The 14,964-nt window shown below is 35.1% G+C and overlaps 1 protein-coding gene across 1 annotated transcript in view; it reads right to left on the bottom strand.

The window, feature by feature from the left end:
• Positions 1 to 309: 309 nt before the first annotated feature.
• ABCA12 (ATP-binding cassette, sub-family A (ABC1), member 12) overlaps positions 310 to 14,964 on the bottom strand; it is a 108,116-nt gene continuing 93,461 nt past the window's right edge. Inside the window, exons 43-51 of the mRNA XM_008591024.1 lie at positions 13,117 to 13,321; positions 12,052 to 12,161; positions 11,617 to 11,758; positions 10,338 to 10,472; positions 8,286 to 8,389; positions 6,956 to 7,048; positions 5,724 to 5,829; positions 2,854 to 2,991; positions 310 to 1,522 (exon numbers count right to left, since the gene is read on the bottom strand). Of these exons, the coding sequence (XP_008589246.1) occupies positions 1,451 to 1,522; positions 2,854 to 2,991; positions 5,724 to 5,829; positions 6,956 to 7,048; positions 8,286 to 8,389; positions 10,338 to 10,472; positions 11,617 to 11,758; positions 12,052 to 12,161; positions 13,117 to 13,321 (1,105 nt within the window). The 3' untranslated portion in view covers positions 310 to 1,450. The remainder of the gene's footprint in view (positions 1,523 to 2,853; positions 2,992 to 5,723; positions 5,830 to 6,955; positions 7,049 to 8,285; positions 8,390 to 10,337; positions 10,473 to 11,616; positions 11,759 to 12,051; positions 12,162 to 13,116; positions 13,322 to 14,964) is intronic.

Raw genomic sequence — 14,964 nt, 5'->3', positions numbered from 1 at the left:
AAAGCAGGGTAGTAGAGCTTCTCTGAGAAAGTTTAACATTCTGAAGGCTGTTAGCCAGGCACAAAGATTGGGGAAGAGCATTTCCAGCAGGGGAACAGCATGTGCAGAGGTCTGGAGATGGGAAGGACTTTGGGCACTGGAAAAACTGAAAAGAGGCCAGCGTGGCTAGGTCCTAAAGAGCAAGGGGAGAAAGATAGGGATCAGCGCGGAGAGGTAAGCAGGAGATTAGCAGAAGGTAAGCAGGACACGGGACTCCCATTCTTAGGTTCCTGGCTCTTCCCTAACAAATGAAATGACAACATGAATGTTTTTTTCTAAATTTTGAGTTTATTGATTTTCAAACGAGAAACAGTCATGCCAACGTTGGCAAACTTGTATACATGCATGCGTGCGTGGGCACGCACACGCGCACACACACACACACACAGAGTGCATAAAGCACCTTCCCCGAGGGCCATGTAATTTGGCATTATTAAGAAGTCTGCCATACACACGATTCTGGGTCAGCCAGGTAATTAGCTGAAAATTTTCTTCATATTCACTTTCCCTCACAGGAATGTTTCCTGTGGAGAAACCTGTAATATGATGGTTTCTATACGAGCTTTAAAAAATGTTGCCTGCCAGCAGCACATGAATTCTCTGTCAGTTTTCAGGATTTGTATCTGCCCAGCCGACACACCCCATTCTGCCCACTGCAGAGCAAGTAGCTTCTTGCTCCACCCTGTGCCTCCTTATTGGCAAGGTATGGCAGGAATAAATCTCAGTTCAGTTTACCACCAGGGTAAACTGCCCTCTCTATTGCATTCTTGTGGAAAGGCACTTTTTTGGGTTCGGTATGTCCCCATGTATTCACAGGTACTACAAAGGACATATACATATGCTGCAGACATTGTGCCGCTGCTTACTGCAAATGTTAATCTGGCCCTTAGCACTTGACACATCACAGTAGATTCACGTATTCATGATGATGCTCATTCTGTTATCTTCCGGAAATAAATTATAGTATTTTGTTTGTTCACCCAGCTCCACCTACCCCAAACCACCTTACTTTTCTTCTCCACTCTTACTTTTCAACTACTAATATTCATACTTTTTAAACTGTCTGTTTATTGAAAGTAATAAATTAAAACATTCATCTTGAGGTGGTTTCACCTCTGCATAAGAATCGCCACAGCATATACATTAGCAGGCTCACAGTGTTCAGCATACAGGAATTAATTTCAGTAGCAACAACATTCACTGACCTTAGCAAAAAAACTTTCTATCTATAATTGCTTGTTAGTCTTTCACAATTGTAACTTCCCATACAGTATAATACTTTTAAATGAAAATATTTTGAGGAAGTGGTATCTTCTGTGGCTCTTCCTTAAAATGAAGCCATTTGCCATGTGCTGAGATTGAGTTTGCTGGAGATGCTAAGACTCTATTCGGTCATCCTGCGAGTCAACACTTAGGTGGAACCTTGGCTACTGGTATCAGCAGTCTCATAGGACTTTTGGTCTTTGGCAAAGTTGATGAAAACCTGATTTTTTAAGGGGATATAAAGCCATTAGTGCCCAGTAAACCAAAGGAGGAAATAAGGTTAATTCCTACACACACACACACACAATGGAAGAGCAAATAAGAAAATTTGATTTTATAGGAATATGCTCACACTTGTACATACTCTCACTAGGAGTTTTTTTAGATATTCAAATTTAACTGGGGCTTGAAATTAGCATCTATATCTATGACTGTGTTTATGACCATGATCATATTTATAATCATAATCTAAATATAAACCTATAGCTGAATATCTATAGCCACATATCTGTATCCATATGATCTACATTAGTATCTCTATCAAGTATAAACATGGAACCCAGCCCAAAGCCCTTATCAAATGTTTATATAGAAATGTTGAGAGAAATTTCACCAGTTTCAAGAGTTAATTCACTAAAATAAAATTTGTATGGAGAGTCACATTATGTTCAGTAAGACAATCATTTAACAGGCAGAACTTTTGCCTTGTTTAAAATCATTAAATCTGTTAGTCATAGATTCTTCCAAGCACTGTTTATTGAGAGCCTATTATTTGCCAGGCATGGTGCTGGTAGTTGGTCACAGTCAAAGACTGTATCTTCTGTGTTGGCAAAGCTGTGATTGTCTAAAGCCTCCATTAAAAAAGTTGTCCATAAAATGCAGCATCAGACATTGACTCAGAGGCCCCTAAGGCCTTCCTTTCAGACCCATTCCAATGAGAGATGCATCAAACATTCCATATGTCCTACTTGTTGAGCTGTACACAATTAAGAGTGCAGAGGTGATGAAAGATAACCTATGAAGTCTCTGGCTATTGAATATAAATGTACTTAAGACAGATGATGTAAATGAAAAGAAAAAAGAATTCCGCTTTTACTGCTTTAATTGCCTGAATTTGGCAGATCTAAATGTCTGGCAGCAAGTTCTCTCTAGCTACCCCCATCCAACCCTAATCCAGGAAGTCAATCAATAGAAACGTTTTTTAAGAAACATGCCATGGAGAAGGTAAGGAGAGCGTTAACAGTTGTTTGTTTTGTAGATGAAAACAGTGTTTTGTTGCTTTCCATATACATATAACCTTATGGATAGAGATATCTTGTAGAAAGGAAAAATATTTTCTTCATTAAAAAATAGTTAATGCTTTTTATATCTTTTTTTTCAATATCTCAGAATGAAGTTAGAAATTAATTAGGCTCTTTGCTAAGTTCTTCAGGTGCAATATTAGATATCGCAACAATTTAAAACAAATTGAATGTCATTAAAAGGAAATAACCAGAATGCATAATAATTAGTATGTGATATTGCGCTCATGGATCATGGTATACATCTTACCTCTTCCAGAGTGGTCTGACTCACTAAGAAATTTGTAATATTTAAAGCAGTTTTGTTGGTTTCCAGCAGATCAAAAATGTTTGCTACTCCTCCTGCTGTGACTGGTACATGATACTCTAGCATGCTAAGGTGCTGATCCTGTGGGAATCAAATGAAAAAAATTAATTTTGCAGTGTTAGGTAATATCGACTTGACCAGTCATAACTTTAACAAGAGCTAAGGAAAATACTGAAACTCATTCCACTGAAAATGATGCCACAGTGTATGTTTTGAAACTAACATCTTGTAAAGATGAGATAAAAAGTTTTATGAATGTCAAAGAGAAACCAAGTTAAAAAGTTAATGAAAACTCCAAAGCAGTCTATATTCTTGTGCACTTATAAAGTCATTATAATCTTGCCTGGAAAAAAACTTTTGTGGAATTATATTTCACATGTCAAATTATGCTCAGTTCACATAAGCTTTCTCACAGATCAATTTTTAGAAATTTCATTTTTATGTAAGAATTGTTCAAAAAGGCTAAGAATTATCTGTTCAATTTACATTTGCTAAAGTCATTAGATTTCAAAAGCATTGTCTAGGAGTAACTTCATTCAAATGACACTGCATTCTTTTTCAATTTATCCTGAAACTCTTTTTGATTTCTTTATTTTAGTCAATAGTATCACCATCTACTTAGTAATCTGTTCTTATTGCCTTGGATTATCTTATTTTTTTTTTCCTTTTTGTCTTTTTTACTGACCGGCAACGGGATCGCAACCCTCGGTGAACTCCCGCGCTCAGCCAGTGAGTGGGAACCGGTCTCCACATGGGATCCGAACCCTCAGCGGGAGCGCCACCGTGCTCCCAAGCGGCGCACTCTCCAGTGCACCACCGGGCCGGCCCTGCCTTGGATTATCTTTAACACCTTGCTTTTCTGGGTATTTAATCAGTTACCATATACTATTTATTTTTCCTTTAAAATATCTCTCCGGTTTAAACTTTCCTCTCTATTTGCACTATCAATTTTATTATCTTGATGCTCATCAGTCCGCATCTGAGTTACTGCAACAGCCTCTTTCAAAGCCTAGAAACTATATACACTGATTCATTCTGGCAAAAAGTAGCTAGGATAATCCTTCCTAAATACTAGTTTTTTTCAAGATGTTTCTTACTCCAGAAGCCACTATTCTTTCAAAGCCTAGAAACTATATACACTGATTCATTCTGGCAAAAAGTAGCTAGGATAATCTTTCCTAAATACTAGTTTTTTTCAAGATGTTTCTTACTCCAGAAGCCACTATTGTGATCTCTGTGAATCAGATCAGAAACATGTATTTCAGCCTGGTGTTCGAGACCTCTTTCTCTTCACCCTCTTGTTCATTGCCTAGCCTCTGCCACTGACTTGTACTTGCATTATACCTGTTGCTGTAATCTGGCCATCTTGCTTATTTTTACTGCCACATTATTGTTCTGGCTATTTTCCTTCTGGAGTTCTAAAAACTACCACAGACTTGTAAAGAATGGTCTGCTTAGGAAGAAATCAAACTTTTATCATCACTGCATTTGCCTTACATATATATCCACAGTCCCATGAGGAACAGACCAGGGAGAATGTAATTTCATCACTCAGTGAATAAACACAGATTTCAACCGAGAAATGCACTAAAAGAAAGTGTCACAGTTAACACGATTTGTGCAGGAAAGGTGTCCTTTAACTTTGAATTTTATTTAAATTTACATGATAGAAAATAGGCTTTGATGAGTCACGAAAGCTATTATTTCTTAGAGAGGTTAGCCAAGGCTTGGGGAGACTAAGGCAAAGGTATTTTATAAAGATAAAAGAATTATTTTAAAGAATGCACTCTATTTTGTTCTCTAAAATCACTTCACATTAATGTTGTGCCATTTAGTTCATGAAGTATCTCTGTGGACACTTTATCATTAGTTCTCACACCAACTTTGCAAAGTAGATGTTTCTATTTCTGTTTACAAATGAAAAAAACAAGGTTCGGAGACTTTAAATGTCTTGCTGGAAATCACATGGTCACAGCCCAAGTTTTTCCAACTTCTTTTCATCATTTCACATCTGATTTCTTTTTAAAAACAATTATTTGCCATCATTGTCTTCTACAAATTGCCTGTACATCAAAGATGTTACAATGGCAACTTTTTCTGTCAAGTCCGTTTATTTATTTTACGTATGTGCTATGTGAGATAAATATGCATATATCTGCGTGTATCCATCCCATGGCTATGTATATGTAAGATGAAATCAATTGTAAAAATCTTTTGACTAGCCTGGGACTCGAGGACTTGATCTCCACCCAGTCCCGCTCAAACTTTTGTGGGCTTAGCTTTCAAATGAAGGAAAGGAAGGAAGTAAACTCCATCAGCTATGACATTCTGGAACTTTGTAATTTTTTATTTTTTTTAGGAAGAAATGCTCTTGGTCCTACAATACCTATCATCCTTCAGTTCTCTAACATATATAAGTAGTAAACTAGCAATATAAACAACTTGAAAACTAATACATTATGATCATAAAACTGTTATGAGGAAGAAACAAATGTATGTGAAGTACTTCATTAACTCTAAGTAGCTACAAAAATATACTATCAATTTGAAGATTCTATTTGTTCTTACTAAGTGTGTGGTACATCATATATAGATATATATATATATTCATTCATTCATTCTTTTGGTAGATGACCCTAATTATTTATTTATTTATTTTTATTGATTATGCATATTTATGGGGCACAAAGCTGATAAATATATTAAGATTCATAATAAAGCTGTGGTCAACTTGGAAATGGCAAACATCCACTATGATATTAGATAATGACTATCAAAACAAACCAAGATCAAAAGGTGGGACAATCACTTACTTTTAAGTATGTTTTTGGAAAGTGCAGCTGCATGAACTGTGTGAGGGTCTCCATGCTCACTTTGTTATTCTTCAAGTGAACCTTGACAGTAAATCCTCGGCCAAACCTAGAAAGAAAAAGTGCAAAATACGGTATGAGTTATATTTGCCGAAATACCTCCCCTGGAATTCTAGATAACGAAACTGGACCCAAGCTGACCATTACATCCCGTTTTCTTACATAAAGACCGTAATTTTGCCATAAAAGTTCAAGACATGTTGCAAACTGGAAATAGTGCACTGCCATGTAATTTTATTTATTTCTAGCAGTATACAAAGTCTGACTCTTTGGGCAAAAGCTGCACTAAAAAGAAAACATAAAATCTTGGCTTGCTTTGACATTTAAGAATTGTCAATGGATGTCAATTTCTGGGGTTAAATACTTTCTAATTTAAAGTAAGCAAGGTCTTGAGAGGCAGTTTATTGGAGATTTGGTGTCAACAGTAAAAGTTAAAATCATTGGGGTTTTAAAAATAAATATTAAATCAATATGTTAGCTAACTGTTTGCACCAAGAATAGAGTTCGTAAACAAGTCACAAAAGATTCCCTAATGGCAACATAAGGCCTCTTTCATCCTTTCTTCCTTATCTTGGTTAATACTATCTTATAAGAAAGTCAAATTGTTGTACAGAAAAATATAAAGTAATATCCTGAAATTTGGAGATTAACATAGATATGTATAAATGCATACATACTCTGGTGAATATAAATTATTAACTTATTTTTAACTTGATAGTAATGATATTTGTGCACACTTCTCTTACATAGTTTCAGTGAAAAGGTTTTGAATGTGGTACAAATGTTAAGTAGCTTACTGAAAGCCTTTGCAAAGGGCAAATGAACATGCTAAATAAAGATCTATGCCTTCATGTACTTGTCAAGGTCTAATTTATTATTGGGTAAACTCTTGAAATTGCTTTTTGAGAGCGTTTTGGTTGTGGATTATTTATTGTTATTATTATTAGCTTTAGACCTTCTAGGTTTGGGGGTTACTAACTAAAAATACATTAAACCCTCAATAAAATAATTTAAATTTAAGCTGAGTCAATGATTAGCTTCTAATAATTAGCTTATTCATTCCAGTTTTACTACCCATTGCAGGACAGGCAGCTGAGATAATCTCTGTAACTGAGTCAAGCACCATTAGATTGATTGCCCTATGCTATAGGTTGAACAACGTATTTCTTCTTCACCTGCTCTTTATGTGCTGCAAAGATCCAATACACTGGAACCTTCCATTCACCATAATGGCCAGCCTGGTACAGAGAGCCTCACATTCTTCCATGCTAAAAGACAGAGCAGAATCACGTCAACATTCAGTACACAGAAAACTGGGTTAGAGTTCATGAGCTGTTCATTAACCATTTGAATATGGCACCTTAGGAACACTATCTTAGTTCCTTAGTTCTCTTTTAGTTTTTATTTCTCTTGAAGGAGAACAAACAAAAATATTTTACAATATAAGTTAAACGTTTTCAGATAGTGTTTATTACTGTTTCTTTTAAAACTTGAGGCCATCTCTCTTACCTGGAATGCTCCCGCTATCAAACCTAATATCTTTTTTGAGCTTTTTCAAGTTTTGAATCAGACCTACATTTCCTAGGAAACATTTTTGAAATAACACAGAGCTTTTTTTTAAATTATGCCTTATACTCCCTACTCTGTTGGCTATATTTTGGGATTTATAACTAGTTAACTTGAACTTGGTTATATAATCTCTAATTTCATGGACTGGAGGTGATCTTAGGTCTCACCCTGTCTACTTCATACAAAAGTTAATGGAAATTAAATGACTTCAGTATGCTGTGGTAAAGCTAGGATATAAACAAATCTCTTGAAAATAAACAAATGTCATACTTTCTCTACTATATATAATTATAATGCAAAGATGGACTAAATAAAAATTATAATTCAAGACCAACCTCATAAGAGAGGCGTAGATGAAATGCTTTAGTATCTCTTATACGTAACTGATTGGAAAGATCTGCTCCATGGAGGAAAGGCATGTGAGGTGGTTCTAGAAGGACTGGTGAGATTGGAATTTGGAGAGATTCTGTGACAAGACCTTTTCAAGTAGAAAGTACAGCTGAAGAAGGGCATGGAGATAAAGGGCAGCGTGTGCATGCAGAACCACTCAGATTGAATGGTAGGAGTGGGTGTCACAGGGAAAAAGACTGGAAATTTAGATGGGGCCAGATAATAGAAGGCCTTGCATACTATGCCTAAGGATTCTGAACTTTACTTAGTAGATAATAGGGAGCCCAGTCGAATTAAAAGGGCCGTAAGTCATGAGAAATTTGTTTTTAAAAAGACTGCTTAGACTTTAGACCTTGTGCCAGCACAGGAGCTGTATGTATTCTTACCATGAAATCTGCCTGACTTGCTCCTACCACCATGAGCATAGAATACTTCAGTACAACTGTGGGCATTCATTGTCTACATACATTACACAGGATTACCAGTGTCCCATCTGTCACCCTCAGATTGTGTCGTTTGACTTTAAAGGTCCCGCACTCAGTTTACCTGTGAGATGTGAGGATGACGGAACATTTGTTCTGTACTTCTTCTGAAATGATCTTCCAGAGGTGTCGTTTTGACTTAGGATCCATCCCAGAGCTCGGCTCATCCTTAATAGGAAGTTACAAGAACAATTTATCGAATTAATTAATTTTTGATGAGGTTCTTTACATGAATCACTATGTCTCACTTCCCTAGAGCAGAAATCACTTTTTGAGGTTCTGTGACTAACTTGGTTTATATTTAATAGGCTTCTTTCTGCTGCTGTCAAAAAGCTCAAAATTAATCATTTAAAATTGTCAATCTGTTTAAAAAAGTGTCTTGGTGAAGTTGACACCCTGTTACTTTACACCCATCTTGAATGTTTCTTTGGAAAAAAATCCTACTTCAATTACTGATGAAGCAGAGTTTTTATATTTAATTCTACATCAATACATATATATTTGAAGCTGCATCAACAAGATTGCCACCCTGTTCGTGATAGCAGAATTGTGGCTGTAAGTGATAACATGCTATATGAAGCAGAAAGAAAACAATTTGATATTTCAGTTAATATTTTGAGGTGTATTTTTAGTTTTATGTTATTAATTGAAATTTAACACTCCTTGGGGAAATAATAATAAGATTGGCAGAAACTGACAAGTAGAAAGATATACATTATTTTTCAGAGTAAATGATGGTTTGAAAAGTTGTTCAGACATAAAATTAGGAAATGTAGCAATATAATCTAGACAAACAATAATAGATCCTGACAGATGATTTTAAGAAACAAATTATAGGTCAAGATCAGATAAAAACGTAAAAAAATATATCTGTAATGGAAAGTATATACGTAGGATAACCAGAGGTTTGTTTTTATAGTAAGGTGTTATGGTTAAATATAAAGAAAGGAATGAGTGTTAATCTGGGGAAATAGTGAAGGATATACTGTCACTGCTCCTATGTTTGAAGAAGATAGCATATATAGGAAATGTATATGGAAGAAAACATGGTATTTTCTCTTGTAGCGTGTATTTCAATTTGGCTCATTTTACATAGCACTTTTAACATTTTAAAGTGCTGAATATCTATTACCTCACAGGGTTGCCTAAGGATAGTTTTGTTCAATTTAAGGGACACTCACACAATAGAATTCCATTATAAGCATTGATTGGCAGGGAAATAATGCATTATTAGCTTCTGGTATTATAGAAAGATGGATTATACATCATTCTATCTGGGCAGTTTAAATGATTTTATCCATTGTATGACTTAATCCCTGCAATAATGTGGTGATTTATAACTGGGTTTTATTGCATATGGTTAAGGCTCTTTCAGAGTTTGGAGGTCCTTGAATGAAGGGGATCTTCCAAAACAAGGGTAAGTTTGTTTCTCTGCAATAAATGCCTTTTTACAATGTTGGGCTTGGGGAACAGAATACTATATCACTACTATGAATAATTTATATTTCCAGGTGATTAATTTAGTTTTCCAGCTCTTAACCAAAATATAAATGTAGAATGCATTTATTCCCCCCTCCAAAATTCAGATAAAATAGTGTGGTACTTTATGGATTACACCCCAGGCTAAGTATTTTTAAGTAATCAGGAAAAAAAAAATTAATCATAATACATTGTCCTAAAATATCTGTCCTCCCTAGTAGAAGTTAGAAAATGTTAGTTTATCTGATCAATTCCTAATAGAAAAAACATAATTTCTTCAGTAGTGGGGATCAAATTCTACCATGTTCTGTAACTTTACTTATTTGAATACCCTTAATTTGTTTCAACTACTACCTATTCCCATGCCCAGTGTTTTCTCTGAAACCCACTGAGCCATTGCTTCAGACAAAAACATTTTTGAGAGCATATTGTTATGGTAACAAATTATTCACTTACTAATATAAGTGCTTAATGATATAAATTCTCTTAATGGTATAAGTAAAGTGCTTCACACATTAACTGGCACATAGTGAGACCTCAATAAATACTGACTACAATCATGATGATGGAATGTTAACACACAGTGGGGTATGCTGTTGTAATTAGGTAGTAGCCTTTTTCATAACGTTTCTCTTACCAGCAGGAGAATGGAAGGTTTCCCTATCAAGGCCAGTGCTGTAGATAATTTTCTTTTTGTACCATAGCTACACATAGAGATAGCTCGGTCCTTGAAGGGCATCAGGTGAAGTCTCCTAAGGAGTTTATGAACAGTCTGTTGACAATAAAAGAGAAGTTAGATTGACCTTTGTCTGCCAAAACCCTTACAGCACTAAATGGAAAAAATCTGTTTGTAAAAAGAGAATTTTATAATGGAGAATATATACCTGGAAAAAGTAAAACATTTAAATTCAACATAGGTTTTATTTTCATCTTCGAAGGACCACTTAAAAATTAATTAGTTCATTTAGAGAGATAAAGCAATTCTTTGGAGGCTCTTTTTCAAATGGGAATCCCCTCCCCCACCTCCCACAAAGTGTGTGTTTACAATGTACTTTATGCTGTATTGCCACAGGATTCTCTTGTAAAGCTTAAAAGCTCAAAAGAGCTGAAACAGAATTCACAAGGCAGGTTTCTCACTGTCATCACTGTTTCATCTTTCTCAAGTGTGTGTTTACAATGTACTTTATGCTGTATTGCCACAGGATTCTCTTGTAAAGCTTAAAGCTCAAAAGAGCTGAAACAGAATTCACAAGGCAGGTTTCTCACTGTCATCACTGTTTCATCTTTCTTCTTATTGGGGGTGAGTTGTCACAAAGGTTTTAAGTCTATTTAAAACTGACCCAGAATCAAAACTTTAATACATTAGGAATCATGGGTTCTTATGGTTATTTCTGTAGTTAAATAGTCCTGGCAAATAATGAAATCTTAGTTGGACTTACACAACAGGTCCCAGGGTTGCAAAACTAGAGGAAAATGACTGTCCTAAGGGTTAGTCATTTCATTAAAAAGACAAATAGTTGCAGTGAAGTACAAAGTCACAGATTAAAATCAAAATGGAAACCATTCTATTTTACTTGGGCATTTTGCAGTTAATTCTATGTATCAGTGCTTATCTGAACACTAAAGGCTGTACAGGCATCACCAAGCAATGCTTCACCCAGAGCCTAATGCAAGTATGATCCTCTCTTTGATAGTTCTTGAAAGGTTAACTGAAGAAACATGGGCTAAGCAGTTTCTAAAGCTGAGTTCATAGATGTGTATATAATACACACAATCAAGCATAGGTTGATTGTCATTATCAGGTGGCAAATGTCATTGTTTTCCAGATGTCAAGCTGGTTTTGTGGACGGTGGGGTGGGGGAAAAAGCTGAAACAATAATGGTTTTTCAAACTATTTCATTCACACTTGTACTCACTTGTTTAATATCTTTTTCTGGAATTCCATGTACTCTGGCATAGAAATACAAATGCTCCTCCACAGTTACCAGGTCATCTAAGGCATCTTCCTGAGGGCAGTAGCCAACTAATGAGCTGTGAGAGTCAACATGACCCAGAGATCTGAAATGAGAGGATCGAAGACACAGGTTAGTTTAAAAGATCCCTCCTGGTTCTTAAATGTTAGGAAGGTAGCTCTATTTTGGTCATAGTAATTGGTGATTTTGATAAAAAGGGATAAAATAATCCCACTCTCAGAATCACACTTAAAGGTTTAAAAATTTCCACTTACTTCAATAGCTTCTCCCCCCAAAGAGTTTAATAAATCCACAAAATACCATAAAATATTCATTTAAATTATTTTTTTCATTTAACTATGTTGCATTTGGTAAGTTGAAGCATTTGTTTTTTCATACCCAGTCTTATTTCTGATCAGAATGTTTCCGCTTGAAGGAATTATGTCTCCAGTCAACATCTTAAATATAGTGGTCTTTCCTGCTCCATTAACTCCAAGAAGGCCAAAGCACTGGTTTAAGGGGGGGGGAGGGGGAGATGTAAGCATTAATCCAAACCAAAGACATGTTGCTATTATATCTCCTTCCTCCTTCTCCCTGAGTAAAATAAATTACGAAGAAAAATAAATCACTAGAATCCCTTATGAATATTGCAGTGCTCTGTTGGCATTTGGTAAGACTCTCTTTTTAAAACAAATGGGTACTTCTGTATCTTTTTTTTCCTTTAACCACCTGAACAGTTGTATACATACATAGGACCTATTTTACATATTATATTATTGTACCCCTCTATGTGACATTATCAAATGCCTCAAAACTAAGATACGCTAAACCAGATGAAGTAATTATATTTATGAACTTCACATCATTTGTACAAAATCACAACTTTCCTGAATAAGCTACTGAAACAATAGTTTCTTTATGCTGTCTAATAAATCTGATATATGTAGTTAGCAGCTCTGCTTGGGAAACTAAGGAAAATAACCATATTTTCTTCCTTCTTTCAAAGTTGCCTTAGTTATTGTTTCTGTGAAAATGGCAAGTTTATAAATGGATGCAATTCTAGGACCTAACTTCTAAAAACTGATTTATTTATGCTGTGTTTTGAAGGGGCCTGGAAAAGAAAGGTGGAAGAGAGCACTCTGAACAGGCTTTCTGATCAAAAGTCACAGAGAGGACAGTAATTTGGGAAGGGACTCAGAACTTGCTGTGTGTTAAGAGTTGGTGAATCCTCCCTGCCAAGAGGAAAGATTCTTAGAATAAATAACATGTAGATATGTGTAAATTACATATACACACACATATATAAGTATATGTGCACAAATATACATATATATTCCATGGGAATATTCAGAGATTGACTTTTACATTTCTAGAAAAAAACTGAAGAAAAATAATTAAAGGTTTTCATTTGTCACTTATTATGCCAATAATAAGGATAATTAGAAACAAAGCATAGTTCCTTACCTCTCCAGCAGGTATCCCAATGCTTATGTTGTTTACAGCTGTCATCTTTTTGTGGATGAGTTGGTAGGTCTTTGTGAGACAGTGGAGCTGGACCAGATCAAGTTCAGCTGCACCACTCTCAACTCTAAATCTCTCAGCTCGCACATCTTCATCTTCTTCTATTGTCTCCATTACAGGTGAAGCATTAAGTTTTCTGAAGAAGAGTCTAAAAAATGCACCCAATGATTTTACATCAGTGATTTTGAAATAACACCATTTAATTTTGACATGTTTTAATGTGTACTTCACTGAAAATGTACTATCCATTTTTAGGCTTCTTTTAAATTCGTTATTATTATGCTACTCACATAACTTAAAAGTTAGTATGGACTCTCTTCACCATATTCACTATGACATTTGGGAAAGCTTTTGCTTTCCATGCCTTAAGTGTTTACAGATCCACTGTTAAGATTCAGAATCTTAATTTCAGTAACAAGGTGGTAAGTATGTATTTGAAAGTTAGTTCCTAAAAGAGAATCCAGAGTCCGTAAGACTCAATGGCTATAAGCCCAAGATCAACAATCACCTTTAAAAAAAAAAATCCTCTCTACTTTTTCTTCTTCTTATTTTTTTTTTATTGTGGTAACACTTAACATGAAATCTACCTCTTAATTTTTTAAGTGCATAATACAGTATTGTTAACTACGGGCACAATGTTATACAGTGGATCTCTCTACCTTTTTAATCATCAATAATATGAATGTTATTATGTACTCTTCTTACTGTTAATGTCTCACCTAGGATCTAGCCAATATTTTAAGGTTTTCAGCCCTGCAAACTTTCAAACTCACAAACCCACCTCATTATCTCACCTAACAAATACCCAAACAAAACAAAACAAACGCAATTTCAAAATCCAGCAAATCAATCCAGGTCTTCCTCCTTATGTCCGTTTCTTTTAATGATATTCCCAGAGCCCACAACTGTAAAATGTTTGTTGTTGTTTTTTTTAATCCACCCCATTCCAAAATCCACTCATGCAGTTAGTCTTCAAACACTGGAAATGCCTTATAACGCCCCTGTCATACATCATTTTCTGCCTACTTCTGTTTCTATTACAGGCTTTCACTGCTTCTCATCTAGATTTCTCTAGGAGCCTCAAATTGCTCCAGTGTTCCTGGCTCTTCCATTCCTATCTGGACCACTTCTACAAAATTACACCTCCTACAGCACAATTTGATCATGTTGCTCTCTGTTCAAATACCTCTATTGGACCAGCATTTGTTTGCTGAATAAAGTCCAAACCATATGTCTTTACCAAGCACTCAAGAGACTCCATAATCTCCCAACCACACTTTAAGCTTTAGCTCCTACTATTTCATTAGATTTATTCTATATTCTAATCAAATCAAATTGCTCCTTTCTAAAATATGTGTTAATATTTTTCTTTATGTCTGTTTTTATCTTCCTTTTATTATTATTTAATTAAAATTATATTTTTCAATAGTGACACATGTACATGGTATTAAAAGTCAAATCGTAATGAAGAATATGTAGTGAAAAGTAAGTCACCTCAAACTATATGTAATTCTCTTCTGCAGAGGTACGTGCAATTAGAGATAGACTATGGATATATATGCATAAATAATATTTATTTCTCTTCTTTTTAACTTAAATAGTAATATACTTTACACATTGTTCTGAACCTTGCATTTTTCCCTTAATAAATGTTAGAAGTAATCCTAAGTATTACACAGAAAACTGTATCATTCTTTCTAATGGCTGTGTAGTGTTGTATTTATGAATGCACATATACAATTTATTTAACTCGTCCCTAAATGAAGGACATTTAGGTTGTTTTCACTCTTT

The sequence above is a fragment of the Galeopterus variegatus genome, unplaced genomic scaffold, assembly GCF_000696425.1.
Source record: "Galeopterus variegatus unplaced genomic scaffold, G_variegatus-3.0.2 Scaffold6568, whole genome shotgun sequence".
NCBI lineage: Eukaryota > Metazoa > Chordata > Mammalia > Dermoptera > Cynocephalidae > Galeopterus > Galeopterus variegatus.
The sequence above is the reverse complement of the archived record's forward strand: the minus strand, read 5'-3'. Positions and strand labels throughout refer to the sequence as shown.